The 27,123-nt window shown below is 36.8% G+C and overlaps 1 protein-coding gene and 1 pseudogene across 3 annotated transcripts in view; one reads left to right on the forward strand and one right to left on the reverse strand.

Moving 5' to 3' along the window:
* Positions 1-27,123, reverse strand: part of ABCA6 (ATP binding cassette subfamily A member 6) — an 83,907-nt gene that overhangs the window by 47,118 nt on the left and 9,666 nt on the right. For 2 of the 3 annotated variants that reach the window (XM_077163680.1, XM_077163679.1), the window contains exons 4-10: positions 11,852-12,013; positions 10,126-10,229; positions 9,415-9,641; positions 6,150-6,291; positions 5,258-5,443; positions 1,917-2,064; positions 611-779 (exon numbers count right to left, since the gene is read on the reverse strand). In XM_077163680.1, coding sequence (XP_077019795.1) covers positions 611-779; positions 1,917-2,064; positions 5,258-5,443; positions 6,150-6,291; positions 9,415-9,641; positions 10,126-10,229; positions 11,852-12,013 — 1,138 coding nt within the window. Of the gene's footprint in view, positions 1-610; positions 780-1,916; positions 2,065-5,257; positions 5,444-6,149; positions 6,292-9,414; positions 9,642-10,125; positions 10,230-11,851; positions 12,014-27,123 lie in introns of those variants that run through there. The other variant, XM_077163681.1, reaches the window with a different exon arrangement.
* On the forward strand, positions 23,318-24,835 carry LOC143685591 (tyrosine-protein kinase Yes pseudogene; annotated as a pseudogene).

Genomic DNA, 27,123 nt, shown 5'->3' on the forward strand with positions numbered 1-27,123 from the left:
TCAATCCCATACCAACTGAGGTAGAATCACTGGGGTAGGGTCTGAGAGCTACCCGGAGATATTTTGAGAATTCTCAATATTAAACACAAAATCCTGTTATACACAAAATCCCATAACTTCCCTACAAAGTAGATGTTACCTCATTTCTTAGAGACACTGAGGATTAGACAAATGAGCTCATTTTTTCCAAGATTATGCATTAATTGAGAGAAAAGTATGGTATTAGAACCTAAGAACTTCTGACTTCAAATTTCTTACTTCCTCTACCATATCATATACAACAAAAGAAATTATAGATGGAGAGGCTTATATGATGAAAAAGGTAGGTCTAGAAGAGAGGTGGAGGACCAGAGAAGCAGGGAGAGACAGATAGAGGATGACAAAGTAGCATTATAGAGAATCAAAGAGAATTTTCCTTTCAAGTAGCAATTAGTTGAAATCGGTGGTGATAGCAGTGGAGTGGCCCAAAGTAAGAGTCACGAAAGCAAATTTCATCTCTTTAAATATTCTGCCTAAGCCTTACCCTGCTGTTGGTGAAAAGCCTTACCCTGCTGTTGGTGAAAAATTCTTTAGTCTTGCATTATATTAAGATGATCCTATGTGTCATTACCTGATGGCTTCTTTTCCTTGGAATTCTGCAGCTACTGGTTCAAAATAATCACTGTAGGGATGGTCAGAATCTATTTCTTTTTCAATGAGCTTATTATCAGTTCTTTGGTGTTGGAAACAAGACGATGAATTAAGAAAAAATAATGGAGAATAGCGTTGTTCACTTCCATCTATTTAATTAAGAGGTAATGAAACAGGATCATTAATATTAAACAATGAACAATGACGTCTTGATCAGAATAGTGCAAAATGTCTCTAACTTTAAGCATCATAGAGAAATTCTTTTCTTTCTAGTTTCATCTTGTAGAGAAGAAAACATGATAATAAAACATGAAAATTTAAACATTTAAACAATAGAATGCTATTGTAAAACTTAAACAACAGAATTGAACTTTTACAAAGTATAAATCAAAGGCATTCTGCAGAATGCATAAAACTGAAAATTTGGGAGAACACAAGGCCTTTTATATGACACATAAAATTAATAGTGAAGATGCTTGTGAACTTGGCAAATCATTTGACCACAATTCAATGGAACATAATACTGAAATCTATATATATAATGTAAATGATAAATATATGAAGAAATTTTATTTGTTTAGGATAAATATATGGTCATTTTCCAAATTAAAAAAAAAATAAAGTAGTATTTATTATTACTGGCTTTCAAATATAAACCAGAAGTAACAGAAAGACAGAAATACATACAAATAATACATGGAAACATATGAGACAAACTTATAGGCAGTCTAAAGAGGAAAGAACACATAAAATAAGAAAATAAATAAATCAGGAGAATTTGCAAGGATTGTCTTATACGTGAGGACTCTTCTATCTGTGTTTGGTTTATACTCTGCCCCACATTTTTCTAAGTGAGAGGAACAAATATTGATTAGGAGGCAATTCCATAGTATAATGACTCTACCCCAGCCACAACCATTTTAAGAATGTATTTATTTCATATTGCTCTGAAACAAAAACCAAGTAATTATTCTTTGAAAACACTTTTTGGGATCCTTGAAGCAAGAATCACAATTTAATTACTATATAATTATTTTGTGTGCTATAATTATTATGATTATTATAATACACATTATTATATCAAAGTCAGAGAAATTGTTTTTATAAAATAAAAACTCCTTCTAGATGATTAAAATCACAAATTTGAAAAAGCACTCATTCAGCTTGTGGTAGGAAATATTTCCTATTCTTTATTTCTTGAAATTTATTTATAGAACATTCAGAAAAAAATGTCTTCAATGTAATCAATGTTTATAAACCTCAGAGAAAAATGCAAAACTACTTACAGGGTAATAGTTTGTCAAAGTATAATGCCAATACCAAGTACAAAAGAGCATCAAATGCCAATATGAAAAATGTTGCTATCATTAGATATGAATCTCCTGAAGGGTCAGGAAAAATTATGCCATTCAAGTTATATTCCTGGTGGATAATCTATAATTCAAGAAAAAATAATAAATGTTTAAAGGAAATAAATAAAAACAATTCATTGTAGCAATAAGAATTGACTTATGAACTTTATCATAAACCCTTAAAATGAAGTTAGTATTCAAAATATTTCTATTTTACAGAGATCAGAGGAATATTAGAAGAAAATACTGATAAAGAATACAATGGTATAAGAACAGGAATTTAAATTATAACTCATTTGCTTATTTCATGAGGTCATTGCAATATTGCAAAGTATCTGTCCTATAGAACAAATAAAATACAAATTTTATAAAAAGAATATAAGAAATCCTTTGAAATCTCTTATTAGGATAACCATAAAACTTACCTCTTTCTTTAGTATTAAGCAAATAAAAATATGTATTTTAAATTTTACAATCAAATAATAGCTACAATTATATGGATAGTTCTAGGTACTATTCTAAGTGCTTTTCATATTATCTCATTTAATCTTCCTCATAACCCTATGAGACAAGCATTATTATTTTTATCTGCATTTCATATATGATGAACCTGAGGCACAGAGAGGTTGAGTAATTTAGCCAAAGTCAAAATCACATAGCTAGAAATGGCAAAGGTGAAACCTGAATACTGCAAATCCAGCTTCCAAGGCCTCTCAATCTATGTCAAAATGTTAACATTTACATAATTGAAAGGCTGGATCAACATTAAAAAACTATCTATGAAATTTAGCATCAAACAGCGGCTATTTAATTGCAGAAAAATTATTTCATAAATTTTAACAGTAATTCATGTTGCAGAAAAACTCACAGCAAGTTAAAAACAGAAGGAAAATTACTTAATCAGGTGAAGGAGATGCACAAAGACCAAAACCATGGATCATATTTAATGGTAAAAACTTTTCCTTTGCCTGCATTTCTATTCAACATCATATTAGAGATCCTGACCTATGCAGTAAGGCAAGAAAAAATAAGTAAAAGGCATAAATACTGCAAAGGAAAAAAATCATTATTATCAGACAATATGATTAGAAATTTAGAAATTCCAAGGTCAATATACAAAAATCAGTTGTATCTCACGACCTGAACAACAAATATTTAGAAAATAAGAATGTAAACATAGATGCCATTTAAAATAGCATCAAAAAAAAAGCAAATACTTTGAAATAAATCAAGCAAAATTGTGTAAGAACTCTACATTGAGGGCAAATAAAGATTTAAATTACCGCAAAGGTTTATTACGCTTATGACATAAACTAAATAGGTATCAATTCCCTCCAAACTGAAAACTTCAACTGTGTCAAAATCTCAACAACTTTGCACATGCACATATATGTCTGTGTAATTTTATAATCTAATTCTAAAATCTACATCAATACAAAAGTCCTTGAATAGACAGGCTCTCTTGAAAAAGAAAAAAGTAAATGAAAGTGTCTCTACCAAGTATCAAGACATGTATTAAAGCAAAACAATTAAGATAATGTGCTATTGGTGCAAGAATAAACATGAGCTAATGCATGATTGATTGAGTTAGATAAAGGAACAATTCTTTTAGAGAAAGGATGTCCTTTTCAATAAATAGAGCTAAAGCAACTGGATATTCATACAGAAAATTAATATTGACCTTTATACATGCACAAAAAATTAAGTTGAAATGGATTAATGCAAAAATTGAAATATTCATACTTCTAGAATAATAAGCAATAATCTTGGGGCAGGCAAGCTCTCTTATACAGACACAAAAGCACTGTCTTTTTTTTTTTTTAAACAAAAAAAATAGACAAATTGGACTTTATCAAAATTAAGAAAGTCTGTTCATGAAAACCACGATTTATGGAGTAAAAAAGCAAGCAACAAATAGCTGAAAAATGTATCCTATCTAAGCATATATAAATAGTACCTACAAAGCAAAAATTAAAACAGGCAACTTAATAGAATAATGGAGAAATTATATAGATTGGAAATTTACAAGAAAAAATGAAAAAACAAGAAACGATATTAAACAAATGAAAAAGTATAGGTATAGTCATTAATCAGGGAAAAACAAATTAAGACCATGATGATATACGACTACTTATCCACCAGAGGGGTTATAACTTGAAAGACTGACAACACCAAATGCTGGTAAAGATGTGGACCAACTGCAACTCTCAAACACTGCCGGTGAAAATACAAACTGGGACAGCCACTTTGGAAAACTATTTGGCAGTAGATATTAAAATCAGCATGTGCATATTCTAGGTCCCAACATTCAACTCCGATATGTAGAGCCAAACAGAACTGAATGTTCATATTCACTGGGAGACACACACAAGAATATTTATAGCAGTGTTATTAATAGCCCCAAACTGGAAAATCTTGTTATCCATAAGTAATTAAACTGATGATATATTCAAACAATAGGATATTATGTAACAATGCACTGTGTTACACACAAAATACAGGTGACAAGTAAAAACATAATGTTGAATGAAAAAACATGTTTGCAGCAATACGTTTTATACCAATATCACATAAAAAATACAAAAACAGGTGAAACAAATATATATATATATATATATATATATATGTAAGGATGTATCCCTAGGTGGTAATGAAAGGGATAATTAATTTTACCTTAAGAAGTTAATTTTACCTTTAGAAGGAAAGAGTATTTAGTGAGCTTCTGGGGTGATGGCAATATTCTGTTTCTTGACCTGGTTCATGATTACCCTAATTCACTTTATAATTATTGGCCAAATTGTATATTTACATTTTGGATTTTTTTCGTATTTTATTCATAGTTCACAAAATATTTTTTTTTTGCATGGGCAGGCATCCGGAATCGAACCCAAGTCTTCAGTGTGGCAGGTGAGAACTCAGCCACTGAGACATTGTGGCCCCAAAATAAAGTATTTTTCAAACAAATTTACACACAGAAGGCTTTCTGTATGTGAACTGAAAAGAGAGGTAAATGTGTATGTGTGTGTGTGTATATTAATGAGAAGAAAATACTAAAAACCAAAATATATCTGAGAGGTAGAAATTTGGAACATTTTCTTATTCAAGTTTTCTTGTGAGATTGCAATTTTTCTACAGTGTAATATTTTTTAAAATTTAGCTTTACAATAGAAAGATTGTTTAGAATAAAGGTGATTTTGAAAGTTTGATTTAAAAAGACCATGAAATATCAAATTATTTTGAACATTTAATAATAAATCATTTAATTATTCTCTTACCTGAGCCATTCCCACTGTGAAGGCAAAGGGGCTACAAATACTCAAAATCCACTCCAGAGTTGAAGGCAGTTGTCTGTACAGTGCTGTCAATCCAACACACCCCCAAAAGATAGTAAAGAGGAACACAACCAAACTGGTGAGGACAGTTTTCTTTAACAATACACTCATCAGGAATACTAAAGCTATCTGGAAGAAAAGGCAGTTAGCTGGTCACATATATATATATATATTTCATTAGAAACACTGGAAGCACAATAAAATAAAGGCCTTCCTATCATAATATAAATATTTACCACTGAGACTGTGAAGTAAATATTAAAGTACAAATAGTCTCAGTCTTTTAATGAGGCTCCTTATTTGCCCCACTTAGATGCTGGATTTTTGGTGCTGAGGAGAGGGTGGGTAAAGGCTGCATGAAGAGCTGAGGAAAAGGTAGAAAAGTAGACTTGGCCAAATTGATATGCTAAATTAATGTGCATTAAGTGTATCTACTTTCCACCTTTGAGAAAGTAGAAGAAATAAGGGGCCTGTATTCATAAAGGAGAGAGAACAGCAAAGTGAAATCGTAGAGAAGGAAGGGCTACTATGAGCATATGCCACTGAGGCCCTTGTGGAGAAACATAGGTCCACAGCTTAAGGGCATTCTCAGTAGCCTAGGATAGTCTTTGATAATTTTAGAGTTGAAACCTTTTTGAGACATCATTTTGTTAATTCAGAACTTTATGCAAAAGAGAAGTCTGATTTTTTTTAACATCATTTTCTCATACCCATTGAGACTTTCTCAAGAAAACATGTAACTAAATAGACATAAATAAGTAACCATATGAGGGATATTTACTACTTATAGTTAAGACTTAAGGTAGGGAAAGTGAACATAAATTTGTGAACTTACCAAAGACAGGCCATACAGGATAAAGAGTGTAAATATGACCACGAAGCCCGTCATGACTATAATTCGGGCAGATGTTATAACAATTGTAATGAGTAAGGATATAATGAAAATGAAGCCAGCATACATTAAACCCCAAGAGAGCCTACACAAAGACAAAAAGTTATTTAAATTATTTTAACTGTATTATGAAATATTTAAAACATATTCAAATGCCTCAAGAATAATACATCAGTAACCCTGGTACCTGCCACCTAGATTAATAACTATAACAAAAACAGTTGAAGCAACCTGTGCATCCCTTCTCTGATGAAAATTTTCCTTCCTCTTCCCACAAAGGTAACCACTTACCTAAATGTGCTGTTCATAATTCCATGCATTTTATTTTTACTACATATGCATGCAGAAATTACATTGACAAATCTGAACCCTGCCACAGCACAGGCAACAACCAGCCAAAAAGGATCCTACAATCCACTATGTGACTGGAAACAAAAGCGTGGTTGACACCTGGCTAGGTGTCAGTTCAGTACTCATGTCTTGTATAAATAGTATACTATTGTATAAATAGTGTCATACTGTATGCTCTCATCTGAAACTTGCCTTTATCTACCAACATTAACAATATTACACACTAATGTATAATATTTTGCTGTAAGAATATACCACAATGTACTCTTGACAATGGACAGCTAGGTTGCTTCCAATTTTTTTTTTCTATTACGATGTTTGTAAGAGCATTCTGTACTCAACCATTTGAGGAAATCTGTAAGAATTTCTCTAAGGTGGAATTGCTGAATCAAAGGGGGAGAGAATTTTGTATCTTCACCTTAATAGATATTTCCATACTGTTCCAACTGTAGAATTGGAAGGGAACTTAAAAGCTGCTAATCAACCTAGTAGACCTGGAAGGATTTGTGGCAGATGATCATTTCACCATTCTTGAGGATCTCAGGAGGCAGCTCCTCCACTCTCCTTAGTAGTGGAAAATTAATATCTCATAACTCCACTAAAGACCATTCCATTCTGGCTATTCCCACTCATGATTTCTTTACTTAAACTCATATAACTTATTTTACATCCTTAAATATTCACATTGCTTTGTGGCAGTGTTCACATTTTTAAGATGTAGTTATTAAGAAGCAGTATAGAATTTTAGAGCTAACAAGTCTATAAGGTGTTTTAGACCAAGATTCTCACTTAACAGATGAGGAAACTGCAATCCCTATCTTTAGTTAAAGGACTATCTGTAACCACAAAGTAACTCAGTAACAAAGGTAGGATGAAGCCATAGGCTTCCCCTCAGTCCAGAGCTGTTTCCTTTACATTTGAAAAAAAAAAAGATAAGAATTCAACAGTTGGGAAATACAGCAAAAATATTAAACCAGGACCTTGCATTAATATGTGCCATAGAGCATGCTTATACTCAACTTATTTGCTGCTTGATTATTTGACTTTTTAAATTTCATGCTGTTGCAATGATTCAGTGTCTGCTAAAAATTCCACATTTTTTAAAGGGCAAACAACATTTTGCAGAACTCACTTCCTGAGTACAAAGGGAACTATTTTCATAGGGAATGAAAATAGTATAGTGTAGAAAAACCACAAATAAAGGAAATTAGAAAAAGGAACCGGTGCAAGGGTGGGGTAGAGGTTGGAAGGAGATGTTAATAAACTTACTGAAACTCAATTGCTAAAAACAAAGCAATTCAGACATCATATTTAAAGAGTAAATAGGGATTATATCTCATAATTATCACATTAGTTGAAAAAAAGGTTTTCATAAAATGTATTTCTGATAGACACCCTGCACTTAATAGAAAGGTTTCAGAATAGTTCTCCTTTTCAGTTTCAAGGATGTGTATATAAATTCATTCTTCTAAGTTTTAGGTTACAAGTATACACAGAATCATTCATCCTTATACCTAATACCCAAATTCCCAATACCTTTCTACTTTTAATATAGGGATGATTCTTCCCTCCTGGTCTCAGGTGACCTCAGAGATGCCATTCCAAGGACACGCCCTGGACTGAGAGGAGGACTGTTTGACATGGATCTTCTCGCTCCTTCCACCTACCAGGTTCAGTGGATGACTCCAAGGTCCTCTCCTCTGTATTTCCCAAAGTTTCACTGCAAATAACTCTTCTCCCCACTCCCCCTGCCCCATCATTTTTTAAAATTCCAAGACACATTTCCCTCTTTTTTCTACTTCACAATTCATATTGATAGGAATTAAAATTCTCTACTCACCATATAGAAAAGTAAAAATTTCCTTAATCATAATTTCATTTCAGGAAACACATGGCTATCAAAGGATATTAATAGTTTTCGATCTATTTCACATATTTCCATATCTCTTAAGAGTATTTTCTTGGTGTAGGGGATATACATGAAACTATTTCCCAGAGTTCAATATTTTAAAATGTTATGTTTCTTCTGGAGTAAAATAAACAGATTGTTTGTTCTTTTTTCCTCTTCCTAAACAGTGCAGATTTTGCAACTGACTGTATTGCAGAATCTCTTCTTTAGCCACTTTTTATTATTTTACTAGGTCTTTATTCATACTGTTCAATTACTTGTTTTGATTATAATACAAATGCATAGACACATATACACACACATTTCAAAATCCTTGAGTTCACTTGTGCTATGGAGCAAGATATAAATATGTCAAGAGCCAGAGTCCTTACATGCCAGCTTATATGCTGCATGTGCTGTGTACATCATATAGGTTATCCTAAAAATAAAAGATAATATCTTCATATTTTATTTAGTTGCTTCAAAAAATACATCCTTGGTGGCCAAGACCCTGAACATAAATTAATCTTTATGGGGTTATATTTTCTTCAGTGTTAACAAGCCATAACAAATCAGTTGATGACTGCGGGCAGAGAGCTGCAATCAGGGGACCTGGATTTGAGCCTCAGTTCTGCCACTGAGGTCTTCTGATTGACTTTGGGCAGCTTCCTTACTCCCTTTGATCTTCATCTTTGCTTTTTTCAAACTGGACGATATCACATCTACCCCACAGTTAGCTCAGCAAAATCATGATACCTAAAAAGTGCTCTGCTAATTGCAATAGCTATGTTTATATTGAAAACTGTCACATAGACTTAACAACACCCCCCATCCCACTGAAAAAAAAACACAGAACAAAAGGAAAAATAGCCAGTGCCTCAAATTTAAATCATGATGTTCTGGAACAATAACGTATTTTCACTTCTTTATTTCCCTTTTTATCAAGCCCTACATTAACTGGACACTCACCAGAATGCTGAATCTTGCAGGCCCATCATTTTCATCAAGTCCTTAAGCCTTTTCCTCTCTTTTGTGACACTGAGTGATACAAAATATATAAATGGGGAGAAGTAAAGCAAACAGTAGAAAATAAACATCTCATACATAAATATGTCTTTAGCAATAAAAGGTAACGTCTTCATATTTACACCAGTAACCGACATCAATTCCTCCATCACAGAGTGATTTGTTGTGACCTAAAATAGGGTTTAAACAAATAAAATGATTAATTAAAGAACAGAAACCAGTGAAATATAAATAAGTGCTGTGGATTGCACCAATGTCAATTTTTTGGTTTTAATATTGCATTGTAGTTACGGTTAACATTGGAGCAAACTGTGTAATGGGTACATGGAATGCCATGCCCACCGTTTCTGCAACTTTCTGTGACTCTGTAAGTATTTTGAAGTAGTTTCTTAAAAATAAGCAACAGGTTTCTTTGTCTAAATCTGATTCCAGCATTTGTCTACCTGCTTTATTACATAAATAATTTATTATTCATGTAATATTATTATATAAAGTAGGTATGAAAATCTGATATATTATGGAAATAGTAAATTATTTATTATTAGTATATAAAGCAGGTATGAAAATCTGAATGTATATCAACTTTCAGCAAAATTTTCATGTCTCAGGAATCAGGTTACATAGATTTTTAGAACTTTTTGATTAAGCACTTACTTCTATAATAGCAGAATTAATGGCAGTTTGTAAGGTCACGAATCCTCTTTCCCAGTATTGGGCCAGTGAACATGAAGACCAATTATACACACGCCAGCAATGAGCTGTAAGTACAAAGAAAACCATAGCCATCATCAAGGCAGTTTGGAGCATATGAAATAAAAATGCATGAAAAAACAATCCATAGGTGGTTCAACCACTCAGAACTTTTAAATACATAGAAAAAGGAAGCTAATGAAAATTCTTAATACGGCAATTTTCTTCATGCAAACCACAGTATGCATAGAAAATATGAAGATATGAAAGGAATTAAAAACACTCTGCTTCAGTCATTTGGGACTCCTTGCTGTGCCTCAAAACACCAAAGGCTTCTAGCACTAGAATTTTTTTGCATTTGAATGCTCTTCCTCTAAAAGGATAATGGCTCACTCCCACAGTTCATGTTGATCTCATTTTAAAAACAACCTCATATAGGGCAGGCTGCGGTGGCTCAGTGGCAGAGTTCACTCCTGCCATGCTGGGGACCTGGGTTTGATTCCCAGTTCCTGTCCATGCAAAAAAAAAAAAAAAAAAGTAACATGATACAGACCCTTTCTCTGGTCACCATAAAATAAAATATCAAAAATTGCTTCTTTTCCTAGTCTCTATCTTCTAAGCCGTTTTTTGTACTTAGTTGCTTTGCTTACCACCTGACAGAGTACATATGCATTTGTTTGTTTATTGACTTCCCTTCTTTCCCTGGCCTTTTTCCCTGGCCGTGGCTAGAATGGTTCATGAAAGTCATCTCTGAATTTGGGTCACTTCTATCCCCAGGTCCAAGAACAGTGCAGGACACAGAATATGCACTCAGTGAACAAATGAAAAGAACCCAATTCTATGACTCACTTCAATTCTACGTTATAAGGGCCCTGAAATTCACCCACCTTTCTTTCTCTCAGCTCTCTCCACTCTGGGCTAGCCACCATAATCTCCCCAGCCAATTTCATTGTATTCTCCTTAAACCTTCTACAGTCCATTTTCGAAGCTGTATCAGAATGGTTCATTAGGCATGGAAATCTGATCATGTTGGCCCTGATTAAAGCACCTCAATGGCTATCAGTGGTTATCCATGGCCCTAGGTTTACAGCATTCTCTAAGACCTAGCACTTGGGTCACTTGATCCTGCCACATTCTTTTCTGTTGTTCTCTGCTCAGCTGAAATACTCTTCTTTCAGATCTATTAATGGATGCCATTTCTCACCCCAGGGCTTTCACACATGCCTTTTTTTTCTATCTAAAACACAATCTTACTAATAGCTCCTAACTACTGATCCTTCTGGTCTTAGTTTAAATCTCACTTCCCCAGGGAGAATGGGTCCTAATCCTACAGCTTAGTAGGACCCACTGGTCTAAGTGACCAGAATATCCTTATTAGCACTTTTCTTTAATTGTCCACTGCATATCTTTCCTTCTAAACTGGCATCTCACCAGAGGCTGGATGCATCAGTCTTGATCACTCCTGCATCTGCTGTACCTTATAAATGCTAAACTCAGTACATATAACGATTCTATGGTTTGTTGAGAATCATCCTCTTGTGGGAAGATATGATTGACCTTGGAATAAGTTCAGCAATAAAATGTGCTTTAATAACTTTCCTCATATGCATTGAAAGCATCTCTGTGACCTATCCCCACCTGTTTCTTTTATTAAAACATGAAAAATGTTATATTTTATATGGAAAATTACCTAAGAAATCTTCTTCCACCATAAATGGAATGTCATATCCCTGAAAAAACTTCATCTTATAGGAGAAAGTGTCATTAAAGATGATTCCCACAATGTTTGGAAAATTCTCTAGAATTATTTCATCCATTAATTTTTGATTTGGCACTCCAATGACTTCTCTTCCTATGAATTACAAGATAAAAAACAGACATAGAAGACTGTTACAGGGATGCACCAAAACTGAATGTTATATCCAACAATGCCATCAACTATTCTCCATGGAATTAAACTAAGAATCATTTTGCATTGAAATCAAACATGTCCTAAATGGCAAGGAGGGAAATTTTATTCTAATATTTTAGATTCTAAAATTAGGAGAAATGCATGAGAATTAAGTGCTTTCTTTTTATAAGGGCAGGTATAAGGGCAAGTTTTAGCTACAAGAAACCATTATACCAAGATAAACATACATTAAAGAATTGGAACACAAAAATCAGAGGTAATTGTAGTTACCATATGGTCAAAAAATGCCAGATTTCAGATTTCTGAAGAAATGACTCCTCACATGCCATTTGCCTTATACAAAACCAAGATTATAAGATGACTCTATTATGAACAGCCAGAATTTACACCTGTTAGAATCTGGGATCAAAGGGCAGAGAGCCAGGGAGATGAAGTTATCAACATGGCCAAGTAAGATATCCCCTGAAAAAAAGCCTCCCCAGAGATTTAGCGAATAAAAGGACAAATCACACTCACTTACAACTCTGGAGGATGGGAAATACTGGAGAAGGACTCCACAAATGTTGAAGAAAAATAAAAATATCAGGTAGGAAATTTCTGGCCTGGTCCTGCCAATCTATTCCCCTCCTCCTCACTCAATTCCGCACAGTTTGGGTGTCACCAGAGGCAATGGCCCAGTCCCTTTCACCACAGACACAGAATATAGAGCCACTCAAAGCAGCAAGTTAGAACCCCACACATATCTAGGCACAGGGACCCAAGTCCACAGAGACCCAAGGCAGAACACAAGCCACTGAAGAGTGCTGCATAAAAAGGGAACCCACGGCGGGTGGCAAGGGGTTGGGGGACAAAAGAGCAATCATGGTAGAACTGTTGGCAAGAGGTATGCTCATTCAATTCAATTTTTGTTAGCTGGCACCACCTAAACACAAAGCAGACATTTCTGGAGAGACTCATGTCTCTGGATTGACATCATCTAGCTACCTAGGGCTGGAAACCCTAAAGGGGAAGAAAGTAATAGGAGAAAAGTTTCACACACAAAACAGGGTAGGGGGTAAACTGTTATGCTTTAAGACAGGATGGATCCCAGAACTAAGAAGTATGAGGTAAAGGGAGAGTTGAGTGAGGGGTAGAATTTAAATAAATCATAGGAGCTTGTGTTTCTGCATAAAAATAGACAGAACAGTTCTCCATCTTTGAGCAGATGAAATCATTATAACGATCTTTGAATTGTTCCTTAGAATGCCATTGTAACACACAAACTAAAGCATTGTTTTCTAGAAATTATTTCAAAATAAAGTTTAATAAAAAACACCAATGAATCATTAAAAATAAAACAGAACAGATCAAGATTCCTGGAGAAAGAAAAAAACAAAAGGAAGCTTTCATTTCAATTGCACAGAAAATATAATCTTAAAAAGTACATTGGAAGAATGGTTGCTGAGGTGGCCAAGATGGCGGCTTAGCAATGCGCGCGTTTTAGTTCATCCTCCTATTTAGTAGTTCAACAACTACTAAATAATCAGAAACAGTACAGAACAGCTCTTGGAGCCACACCAATGACCAGACACACAGCGTACCCCAGTCTGGACCAGCTGGACGGGCTGCAAGCCTCCCCAAAACCGTGAGTTCCCCAACCTGCTGTAGTAGGTGCCCCTCCCCCACAGTCTGCTTCCCAGAGGGAAAGGAAAGAGACTTTAACAGCAGCAGGGACTGAGTCCAATGAAACACCAATTGTGGCATTAATTAACAAATTCTGACTACTAAAAATAGGCCCCCAGCTCAGGTGAACCTGGTCAAAGTGGAGGTCACTCATTGGGCTAACGAAAAAAGAAAAAAAGGAAAGACACAGAGGTTTTTGTGGCTGCATTTCTACAAAGGCTTGACTGCCTCTGGATTCAGTGGCAGGACTTTTCAGGTTGCAACTGCCCCAGGCATAGGCAGTAACAAGCTCCTTTCAGGCAGGGCTTGTCTCAAGCCTGTGCTTTCCCCAGGGGAGGGGTGAAGCCCAATTCAGGTGAAATCCCTCCTTCAAGGAATTCAGACCCCAGGGTTTGGTAATTTGAAGCCATTAAAACCAGCCTACAATCTCTCTTCTGTCTCCACCACACCCAAAGCAGGGAGAGTCTTCCAAAGTTAAAGGTGCCACATCATCTTATGCTGGTGGGACCTGCAGGCAGACAAGCACCACACGCTGGGCAGGATAAGAAAAACAGAGCCCAGAGACTTCACAGGAAAGTCTTTAACTTGCTGGGTCTCACCCTCAGGGAAAACTGACGCAACTGACTCCTTCCCCCATAGGAGGTCAGTTTAGTCCAGCAAAACCCAGCTGGAATCTATGATACCTACATAGACCCTTCTAAGGGTGGGGAGAAAAAGGCACCATACAAGCAGGGCAAGAAACAAGAAAACAAGAACCAAAAATTCTCCTCTGTTAAACAAAACCTAAGCTAGAGATCCAGAAACAGCTGAACTGAATGTCAAAGAAAAGATAGACAACAATTTCATCCAGCAAGAAAACCCTAGGTAAGAGAAGGGAAAGCAATCTCCAGAAATAAACTAATTAAGGTAATTAAATGCCTAGACACCAGCAAAAAATAACAAATCACACCAGGAAAATTGAAGATATGGCCCAGACAAAGGAACAAACCAACAGTTCAAATGAGATACAAGAGGTGAAACAACTAATTCAGAATGTACGAACAGACATGGAAAACCTCATCAAAAACCAAATCAATGAATTGAGGGAGGATATGAAGAAGGCAAGGAATGAACAAAAAGAAGAAATGAGAAGTCTGAAAAAACAAATCACAGAACTCATGGGAATGAAAGGCACAGTAGAAGAGATGAAAAAAAAACAATGGAAACCTACAATGGTAGATTTCGAGAGACAGAGGATAGGATTAGTGAACTGGAGGATGGAACATGTGAAATCTGATAAGAAACAGAAACTATAGGGGAAAAAATGGAAAAATATGAGCAGAGACTCAGGGAATTGAGTGATAATATGAAGCACATGAATATACGTGTTGTGGGTGTCCCGGAAGGAGAAGAGAAGGGAAAAGGAGGAGAAAAACTAATGGAGGAAATTATCACTGAAAATTTCCCAACTCTTATGAAAGACTCAAAATTACAGATCCAAGAAGTGCAGTGTACCCCAAATCTATTCTCTTGCCCAAAGAGAATAGATCCAAATAGATGTACTCCAAGACACTTACTAATCAGAATGTCAGAGGTCAAAGAGAAAGAGAGGATCTTGAAAGAAGTAAGAGAAAGCAATCCATCACATACAAGGGAAACCCAATAAGACTATGTGTAGATTTCTCAGCAGAAACCATGGAGGCAAGAAGACAGTGGGATAATATACTTAAATTACTAAAAGAGAAAAATTGCCAACCAAGAACTCTATACCCAGCAAAATTGTCCTTCAAAAATGAGGGAGAAATTAAAACATTTTCAGACAAAAAATCACTGAGAGAATTTGTGACCAAGAGACCAGCTCTGCAAGAAATACTAAAGGGACCACTGGAGACAGATATGAAAACACAAAAGAAAGAGGTGTGGAGAAGAGTGTAGAAGAAGGAAAATTAGATATGACATATGAATTCCAAAAGGCAAAATGGTAGAAGAAAGTACTACCCATACAATAATAACACTAAATGTTAATGGATTGAACTCCCCAATCAAAAGACACAGACTGGCAGAATGGATTAAAAAACAGGATCCTTCTATATGCTGTCTACAGGAAACACATCTTAGACCCAAAGATAAACATAGGTTGAAAATGAAAGGTTGGGAAAAGATATTTCATGTGAATAACAACCAGAAAAGAGCAGGAGTAGCTATACTAATATCCAACAAATTAAATTTCAAATGTAAAACAGTTAAAAGAGGAAAAGAAGGATACCATGTACTAATAAAAGGAACAATTCAACAAGAAGACATAAATCATAAATATTTATGCACCAAGCCAGAATGCTCCAAAATACATGAGGCAAACACTGCAAACAATGAAAAGAGAAATAGATACATCTGCCATAATAGTTGGAGACTTCAATTCCCACTCTCATTAATGGACAGAACATCTAGACAGAGGATCAATAAAGAAACAGAGAATTTGTATATTACAATAAATGAGCTAGACTTAACAGACATTTATAGGATATTACACCCCACAACAGCAGGATACACCTTTTTCTCAGGTGCTCATGGCTCATTCTCAAAGATAGACCATATGCTGGGTCACAAAGCAAGTCTCAATAAATTTTAAAAGGTTGAAATCATACAAAACACATTTTCAGATCATAAAGGAATGAAGTTGGAAATCAATAATAGGCAGAGCACCAGAAAATTCACAAATATGTGGAGGCTCAACAACACACTCTTAAACAACCAGTGGGTCAAGGAAGAAATTACAAGAGAAATCAGTAAATATCTCGAGGCAAATGAAAATGAAAAAACAACATATCAAAACTTATGGGACGCAGCAAAGGCAGTGCTAAGAGGGAAATTTATTGCCCTAAATGCCTATATTAAAAAAGAAGAAAGGGCAAAATTTCGGGAATTAACTGTCCACTTGGAAGAACTGGAGAAAGAACAGTAAACTAACCCCAAAGCAAGCAAAAAGAGAGAAATAACAAAGATTAGAGCAGAAATAAATGAAATTGAGAACATGAAAACAACTGAGAAAATCAATAAAACCAGAAGTTGGTTCTATGAGAAAATCAATAAGATTGATGGTTCCTTAGCAAGACTGACAAAAAGAAGAGGAGAGAGGATGCAAATAAATAAGATCAGAAATGGGTTGATGGGCCCTTAGCAAGACTGACATAAAGAAGAAGAGAAAGGATGCAAATAAATAAGATCAGAAATGGAAGAGGAGACATAACCACTGACCCCACAGAAATAAAGGAGGTAATAACAGGATACAATTAACAACTTTATACTAATGAATACAACAATGTAGGTGAAATGGAAAACTTCCTAGAAAGGCATGAATAACCAACTTTGACTCGAGAAGAAATAGATGACCTCAACAAACCAATCAGAAGTAAAGAAATTGAATCAGTCATTAAAAAGCTTCCCCAAAAGAAAAGTCCACGACCAGATGGCTTCACATGTGAATTCTACCAAACATTCCAGAAAGAATTAGTACCAATCCTGCTCAAACTCTTCAACAAAATTGAAGAGGAGGGAAAGCTACCTAATTCATTCTATGAAGCCAACATCACCCTCATACCAAAGCCAGAAAAAAGACATTACCAAAAAAGAAAACTACAGACCAATCTCTCTAATGAATATAGATGCAAAAATCCTCAACAAAATTCTAGCAAATCGAATCCAACAACACATTAAAAGAATTATACATCATGACCAAGTAGGATTCATCCCAGGTATGCAAGGATGGTTCAACATAAGGAAATCAATTAATGTAATACACCATATCAACAAATCAAAGCAGAAAAATCACATGATCATCTCGAATGATGCAGAGAAAGCACTTGACAAATTCAACATCCTTTCCTGTTGAAAACACTTCAAAGTATAGGAATACAAGGGAACCTCCTTAAAATGATAAAGGGAATATATGAAAAACCCACAGCTAATAACATCCTCAATGGGGAATGTGTTAGTTAGATTCAGTTGTCAACTTGGCCAGGTGAGCATACCTAATCTTGTTGCTGTGGACATAAGCCAACGGTACATGAACCTCATCTGTTGCCAATTACATCTGCAGTCAGCTAGGAGGCGTGTCTCCTGCAATGAGTGGCGTTTGACTTAATTGGCTGGTGCTTAAATGAGAGAGCGCAATATAGCACAGTCTAGCAGCTCGGCATTCCTCATCTCAGCACTTGCAGCTCAGCCCAAGACTTTGGAGATGCAGAAAGAAGTCACCCCGAGGAAAGGTGTTGTAACCCAGGGGCCTGGAAAGAAGACCAGCAGAGACCATCCTGTGCCTTCCACGTAAGAAAGAACCTCCGTGGAAAGTTAGCTGCCTTTCCTCTGAAGAACCAACAAAATAAATCCCCTTTTATTAAAAGCCAATCCGTCTCTGGTGTGTTGCATTCCGGCAGCTAGCAAACTAAAACAGAGTTGGTACTAGAGAGTGGGGTGCTATTGCGGTTTGCAAATACCAGATCTGTTGGAATGGTGTTTTGGATGGCTAAGGGGAAGACTTTGGAGGAACTGTGAAGAGATTGATGAAGAAGTCCTGGAGTGCTTAAAGAGACTGTTGGTGTAAATGGGACAACTGCCAATCTTGACAAAGGAGGAGACAAAAGGGAAAAAATTGGAGTTTGCAGAGTGAGAACCATGGAAGCTCGGGTCTGAAGCCAAGAAACCTTGGCCAGGAGAGTGGACCCACCTGTATGCGTGGAGAGGGTAAGTTTACCCTGAAGGGCGAGGATGAGTCTCCCCTCTCATTGCAGTGGAAAAGTTGTACAGCCTCAGGCCTTGGAAAAGGTGTAGCATGCGCCTTGGGGGACTGGGAGAGCCTGACTGCCACCACATGGAGGGGTTTAGCGTGTGCCCCAGAAATGGCAGAGAGCCCAGGGGTGGCCCTGATGCCTGGAGAGAGTGGAGCCGAGAGGTGGTCTCCTCGATGTTCCCTGAGGTTGATTTGGAAACAGGCGGGCCACTGCATGGTCCCTTGGAAGGGGTGGGACTGCCGCTTTCTAAAGCCGAAGAATAAATGACTTTCAGACTTTGAAATTCAATGGTGTTTGCCTGCAGGTTTTCCTTCCAGTTTCTCCCTATGGATTTGTTTATCCTCCTTTGCATATTGGCATCAGATAACTTGTTTTGAGATTCACAGGCCCACAGCAAGAAGAGAAGTTTTTGCACCTGTTTAAGGTGATGCTTGAAGTTGCCAAGTTGACAAGGGGTGGACGTGTGTTAGTTAGATTCAGTTGTCAATTTGGCCAGGTGAGCATACCTAATCTTGTTGCTGTGGACATAAGCCAACAGTACGTGAACCTCATCTGTTGCCAATTACATCTGCAGTCAGCTAGGAGGCATGTCTGCTGCAATGAGTGACATTTGATTTAATTGGCTGGTGCTTAAATGAGAGAGTGCAATGTAGTACAGCCTAGCAGCTCAGCATTCCTCATCTCAGCACTTGCAGCTTTGCCCAGGCCTTTGGAGATGCAGGAAGAAGTCACCCCGGGAAAAGTTGTTGGAACCCAGGGGCCTGGAAACAAGACCAGCAGAACCATCCTGTGCCTTCCATGTAAGAAAGAATCTCAGTGGAAAGTTAGCTGCCTTTCCTCTGAAGAACAAACAAAATAAATCCCCTTTTATTAAAAGCCAATCCATCTCTGGTGTGTTGCATTCTGGCAGCTAGCAAACCAGAACAGGGAAAACCTGAACACTTTCCCCCTAAGATCAGGAACAAGATAAGGATGTCCACTATCACCACTGTTATTCAACATTGTGTTGGATGTTCTAGCTAGAGCAATTAGACGAGAAAAAGAAATACAAGGTATCAAAATTGGAAAGGAAGAAGTAAAATTATCACTGTTTGCAGATGATATCATACTATATGTTGAAAACCCTGAAAAATCCACAGCAAAACTACTAGAGCTAATACATGAGTACAGCAAAGTGGCAGGTTACAAGATCAACATTCAAAAATCTGTAGTGTTTCTATACACTAGTAATGAACAATCTGAGGGGGAAATCAAGAAATGAATTCCATTTACAATTGCAACCAAAAGAATTAAATATTTAGGAATAAATTTAACTAAAGAGACAAAAGATCTATACAAAGAAAACTACAAGAAATTGTTAAAAGAAATCACAGAAGACCTAAATAGATGGAAGGGCATACTGTGTTCATGGATTGGAAGACTAAATATAGTTAAGATGTCAATTCTACCTAAATTGATTTGCAGATTCAATGCAATACCAATCAAAATCCCAACAACTTACTTTTCAGAAATGGAAAAACCAACAAGCAAATTTATCTGGAAGGGCAGGGTGCCCCGAATTGCTAAAGTATCTCGAAAAAAAACGAAGTTGGAGGTCTCACGCTGGCTGACTTAAAGGCATATTATGAAGCTACAGTGGTCAAAACAGCATGGTACTGGCATAAAGATAGATATTTTGACCAATGGACTCGAATAGAGTGTTCAGATATAGACCCTCTCATCTATGGACATTTGATCTTTGATAAAGCAGTCAAGCCAACTCACCTGGGACAGAACAGTCTCTTCGGTAAATGGTGCCTAGAGAACTGGATATCCTATGCAAAAGAATGAAAGAGGGCCCATATCTCACACCCTATATAAAAGTTAACTCAAAATGGATCAAAGATCTAAACATTAGGGGGGCGGGCCGCGGTGGCTCAGCGGGCAAGAGTGCTTGCCTGCCGTGCCGGAGGACCCCGGTTCGATTCCCGGCCCCAGCCCATGTAAAAAACAAACAAACAAACAAAATATAATAAAACAAGAAAATGTTTAAAAATGTTTCCCTTTCTTCCTCCCTTCCTTCCTTCCATCCTTCCTTCCTTCTCTGTCTTTCCTTCCTTTCCTCCCTCTCTCTTTAAAAAAAAAAAAAAAAAAAAAAAAAAAAAAAAAAAAAGATCTAAACATTAGGTCTAAGACCATAAAACAGTTAGAGGAAAATGTAGGGAAATATCTTATAAATCTTATAATTGGAGGTGGTTTTATAGAACTTACACCCAAAGCAAGTGCAATGAAAAAAGAAATAAATGAATGGGAACTCCTCATAATTAACCACTTTTGCACATCAAACTACGTCATCAAGAAAGTAAAAAGACAGCCTACACAATGGGAGACAATATTTGGAAATGACATATCAGATAAAGGTCTAGTATCCAGAATTTATGAAGAGATTGTTCAACTCAACAACAAAAAGACAGCCAATCGAATTACAAAATGGGAAAAAAGACTTGAACAGACACTTCTCAGAAGAGGAAATACAAATGGCCAAAAGGCACATGAAGAGATGCTCAATGTCCCTGGCCATTAGAGAAATGCAAATCAAAACCACAATGAGATATCATCTCACATCCACCAGAATGGCCATTATCAACAAAACAGAAAATGACAAGTGCTGGAGAGGATGTGGAGAAAGAGGCACACTTATTCACTGTTTTGGGAATGTCAAATGGTGCAACCGCTGTGGAAGGTAGTTTGGCGGTTCCTCAAAAAACTGAATATAGAATTGCCATACGACCCAGCAATACCATTGCTAGGTATCCACTCAAAGGACATAAGGGCAAAGACACGAACGGACATTTGCACAGCCAATGTTTATAGCAGCATTATTTACAATTGCAAAGAGATGGAAGCAGCCAAAATGTCCATCAACAGACGAGTGGCTAAACAAACTGTGGTATATACATACGATGGAACATTATGCAGCTGTAAGACAGAATAGAGTTATGAAGTATGTAACCACATGGATGGACCTTAAGGACATTACGCTGAGTGAGACTAACCAAAAACAAAAGGAAAAATATTGTATGGTCTCACTGATATGAACTGACATTAGTGAATAAATTTGGAATATTTTGTTGGTAACAGAGACCATCAGGGGATAGAAATAAGGTAAGATATTGGGTAATTGGAGCTGAAGGGATACCAATTGTGCAACAGGATTGAATCTAAAAACTCAGAAATGGACAGCACAATACTACCTAACTATAATACAATTATGTTAAAACACTGAATGAAGCTGCATGTGAGAATGATAGAGGGAGGAGGGCTGGGGGCATAAATGAAATCAGAAAGAAAGATAGATGTTAAAGATTGAGATGGTATAATCTAGGAATGCCTAGAGTGTTTAATAATAGTGAGTAAATGTACAAATTTTAAAAATGCTTTTGCATGAGGAAGAACAAAGGAATGTCATTATTGCAGGGTGGTGAAAATAGATGGTAATTACTACTTTAAAATGTCAACTTATGTGTGAGACTAAAGCAAAAAATGTTTATGTGGTACAAAATTTATATTTTGACTAGCGCATTTCCTAAGATAACTTGTGTAGATAGTTTGATTGACCACCATACGTCCTTGGAATCTCAGGTAGGACATGAGATTTTGTTGGTTTGTCCAGAGTGATGCCCTGATGAATCCCACAGTGATTCGATCAGTGAGTGGAAAAGTATATGCAAAGCCCCCTTTGAGGTATAGTGAAAATGGGGAGAAATTCAACTTCCCCAAGTTGAATTCTTGATATTCTCACAAGCAGTGTGGACAACCAAAGCTATAGGCTGAGCCCCAATTCTTGGGGTTTGTTCATATGAAACTTAACCCCACAAAGGATAGGTCAAGAACACAGGAATGTCATTTCCAAGAGAGCCTCTTTTGTTGCTCAGATGTGACCTCTCTCTCCAGCCAACACAACAAGCTATCTCACCACCCTCCCCTGTCTATGTGGGACATGACTCCCAGGGGTGTGGACCTTCCTGGCAATGTGGGACAGAAATCCTTGGATAAGCTGAGACTCAGCATCAAGGGATTGAGAAAAACCCTAGAATGAGCTGAGACTTAGCATCAAGGGATTGAGAAAACCTTCTCGACCAAAAGGGGGAAGAGTGAAATATGATAAAGTGGCAATGGCTGAGAGATTCCAAACAGAGTCAAAAGGTTATCCTGGAGGTTATTCTTATGCATTAAGTAGATATCACCTTGTTATTCAAGATGTAATGGAGAGGCTGCAGGGAACTGCCTGAAAATGTAGAGCTGTGTTCCAGTAGTCATGTTTTTTGAGGATGATTGAATAATGATATAGCTTTCACAATCACTTGTCAACAAACGAGTAGAACATACGGAATAAAAATAAATAATAGGGGGAACAAATGCTAAAATAAATTTAGTTTGAAATGCTAGTGATCAATGAAAGTGAGGGATAAGGGGTATGGTAGGTATAGGTAGGTATAATCTTTTTTTTTCTTTTCTGTTTTTGTTTTATTTCTTTTTCTATTGTCTTTTTATTTCTTTTTTTGAATTGATGCAAATGTTCTAAGAGATGATGAATATGCAACTAAGTGATGATGTGAATTACTGATTATATATATTGGTGTTTTATTTTGTTTGTTAATTTTTTTAATTAATAAATAAATTTTTTTAAAAAAAGTACATTGTGAGAATGCATGGGTGGTTCAGTGGTAGCATTTTTTCCATGCGGGAGTCCAGGGTTTAATTACCGGACCATGCACCTCCCCTACCCCCCAAAAAAGTATTCTGCAATGATCACAGGCAGGGAATAGATTTGATAATGGGCTGCATTAAAAGCAAAGAGAACAAAAGTCCAGCCATTAAAATATTGAGCTGAAAACACTCCAGAGCTTGTGAGCATGAGTCCTTATAGAGCAGAGCACAGTCCAATGTTACCATCATCATTTGCAAAGGGAACATCTGCTAATTTTAGCAATCTTTCCGTAACATCATTTAGAGGATCCTCAGGGTGACACCTTTTGGAGGTGCATCTTCCTCATTATCAATGGTGCCAACATCATATCCTTCTGGTTTAACGGGTGACCTTTCTATATTTGTGGCCTTATATGATTATGAAACTAGAACTAGCAAAGGCCTTTCATTTAAGAAGGATGAAAAATTTCAAATAATTAACAATATGGAAGGAAACTAGTGGGGAGCAAGATCAATCGCTACAGGAAAGAATGGTTGTATCCCTAGTAATTATGCAGCACCAGAAGATTCCATTCAGGCAGAAAAATGGTATTTTGGCAAAATAGAAAAAATATGCTGAAAAATTACTTGTAAATCATGGGAATCAATGATACACTTTCTTGGTTAGAGAGACTGCTTATTCCCTCTCTATTCACAATTGGGATGAGGTAATAGGTGGCAATGTGAAGCACTAAAAAATCAGAAAATTTGACAATGGTGGATACTACATCACAACCAGAGCACAATTTGATACTCTGCCAAAATTTGTGAAACAGTATAGAGAGCATGCTGGTGGTTTGAGCAGTAAGTTGACAACTGTGTGCCCAACTGTGAAACCCCAGACCCAAAGTCTAACAAAAGATGCTCGGGAAATCCCCCAAGAATCTTTGTGACTAGAAGTTAAACTAGAACAAGGATTTTTTTGGTGAAGTATGGATGAAAACATGGAATGGAACCTCAAAAATAACAATCAAAACACAACCCAGGTGCAATGATGCCAGAAGCTTTTCTTTAAGAAGCTCAGATTATGAAGAAATTAAGACATGATAAACTTGTTCCACTATATTCTATTATAACTGAAGGGTCAATTTACATTGTCACTGAATTTGTCTCAAAAGGAAGTTTACTAGATTTCCTTAAGGAGGGAGATGAAAAGTAGTTGAAGTTCCCACAACTGGTTGATGTGACTGCTCACATTGCTGATGCATGGCATATGTTGAAAGAATGAACTGTATTCGCTGTGTCCTTTGTGCTGCTAATGTTCTTATAGGAGAAAAATCTTGCATGCAAAATAGCAAATTTTGGTTTAGTAAGGTTAATAGAGGACAATGAATATACTGCAAGACAAGGCACAAAATCTCCAGCCAAATGGATAGCTCCAGAGGCTACACTGTATGGTCAATATACAATCAAGTCTGATGTGTGGTCATTCAGAATTCTCCAGAGGAAACTGGTAATGAAGGGCAGAGTACTGCATCCATACATGGTAAGCCTCGAAGTGCTGGAGCAGGTGGAATGAGGATTCAGGATGCCTTGCCCTCCAGGGTATCCAGAATCTCTACATGAATTGATGAATCTTTGCTGGAAGAAGGACCTTCATGTATGACCAATTTGAGTGGAAGACTACTTCATTGCACAGAGTCACAGTACCAGCTAGGAGAACATTTATAAGTATTTTATTTTATATGCACAAATCTTCCTAAATATAAAGAACTTGTGTAGATTTCCTCACTATTTACAGGAATTAGAAGAAAATCTTCACTCTGCATGTTCTTTTTATGGTGAATTGAAATTTCAGACATTGTAGCACAAAACCATATTTTTTCCCCAAGTGTTAAACTCTAAAGTACCAATGATGAATTTTCTAACTTAATTCAGGGTCCAAATAAATTATAGCCAAGATGTGGATGAAAGGGTGAGTGGTGGCATGACAATGAAGAGCAACAAGACTACTGTTTCTAAGTCCTCTCCCTTCTTTTCCCCCCCCAAACTCAGGATTAATTTTACTGTAATAAAATCTACAATCAAGGAACTTCATGGGACCAAACAATTTCATTCCAGTTTTTAAAGCTTTTTTGCATTCATTAAGTTGAACAATTAAAATACAATCTTAAAGGCGGCAGCTTAGCAAGATGTGGGTTTTAGTTCATCCTCCAGAGCAGCTAGTAAATAGCCAGGAACAGTACAGAACAACTGTTGGGGCCACGTCAGTGATCAGGCACACAGCGTACCCCAGTCTGGACCACCTGGACTGGCTGCCAGCCTCCCCAGAACTGTGAGTTCCCTAAGTCATGGTGGCCAGCGCCCCTCCCCCACAGGCTGCTTCCCAGAGGGGAAAGGCAAGAGACTTTACCAGCAGCAGGGGCTGAGCACAACCAAATGCCACTTGTGGAATTAATTAACAAATTCTAACTACTAAAAATAGGCCCCTAGCTCAGCTGAACCTCGAGTGAAAGCGGAGGTCGCTGGTTTTTGCACCGGTGCAGAAGGGGCAGAGCTGATGGAAAAAGAAAAAAAAAAAAAGGTTTTTTTTGGATCTGAAAAGATCTGGGCCCTGCACGAAAGGAGGGGGCACATAGGACCTGGAGATACACAGAGCAACGTACCAACTTAAGCTCTTGATTGGCAAACCCGAGGAACAGGGTCCTGCTCTGAAAAGGATTTTTCCTTTTCTCTTTTGTGGCTGTGTTTCTATGGATTGATTACTTTTTGGATATGGCTGCAAGGCTTCTTGGGCTCCACTGCCCCAGGCATAGGCAGAAACAGACTTGTTGGAGAGCTTGTCTGGAGCCTGTGCATTCCCCAGTAGAGGGGAGGGGCCCAGCTCAGGTGGAATCCCTCCCTCAAGGAATTCAGACCCAGGGTCTGGAAAATTGAAGCGATTAAAGCCAGCCTACAACTTCTCCTCTGTCTCCACCATGCCCCTAGCAGGGAGAGTCTGCTGAAGTTAAAGGTACTACGTCACCTTATGCTGGTGGGACCTGCAGGCAGAAAAGTGCCACATACTGGGCAGGATAGGAAAAACGCAGAGTCCAGAGGGTTCATAAGAAAGCCTTTCAATCTGCTAGGTCTTATCTCATCCTCAGGGAAAACTGACACAGATGCCTCTTTCCTCCTGAGAGGTGACCAGTTTGGTCTGGGAAAATCTGACTGGGGTCTATAATACCTAAGTAGACCCTCCTAAGGGGTGGGAGAAAGACACCATACAGACAGGGCAAGAAACAAAAAAACAAGAACTGAAAATTTCTGATCTATTAAACAAAACCTATGCTAGAGGACTAGAATAAACTGAACTGAATGTCAAAGAACAGATAGACAACAAAGTCCATCCAGCAAGAAATTCCTAGGGAAAAAAAAAGTGAAAACAATCTCCAGAATACACTAATTAATGTAATTAAATGCCTAGATGCCAGTAAAAAACAACAGATCATACTAGAAAAATTGAAGATATGACCCAGCCAAAAGAACAAACCAACAAATCAAATGAGATACAGGAGTTGAAACAATTAATTCAGAATGTTCAAACAGACATGGAAAACCTCATCAAAATACAGTCTTAATATATGCTTCCTTTTGCATGGAAATGAGCCAAGTTTCTTGGAAGCACCAAGGAATATAAGCAGCATCTAAAACTTGATTAAATGTTAGATATCAGCAGTACAATTTGAAAGTATAATGTACTATGTAAATACTCATTCACAGAACTGGAAAATAGAATAAGAAATTTTTCACTTTAATCATTATCTGAATAGTTTAATTTAGAATAATGAAGACAATTAGAAAGTAAGTTAATCTTGTATAAAGTTGCACTGATTTAAAAAGAAGGCAATAGATGATTGTAATTGTAAGGTTCAATCCAAGGGGAAATATTTTGATCTTTAGATGACATGTAAG

This window comes from Tamandua tetradactyla, chromosome 6 (assembly GCF_023851605.1).
Source record: "Tamandua tetradactyla isolate mTamTet1 chromosome 6, mTamTet1.pri, whole genome shotgun sequence".
Taxonomy (NCBI): Eukaryota; Metazoa; Chordata; class Mammalia; order Pilosa; family Myrmecophagidae; genus Tamandua; species Tamandua tetradactyla.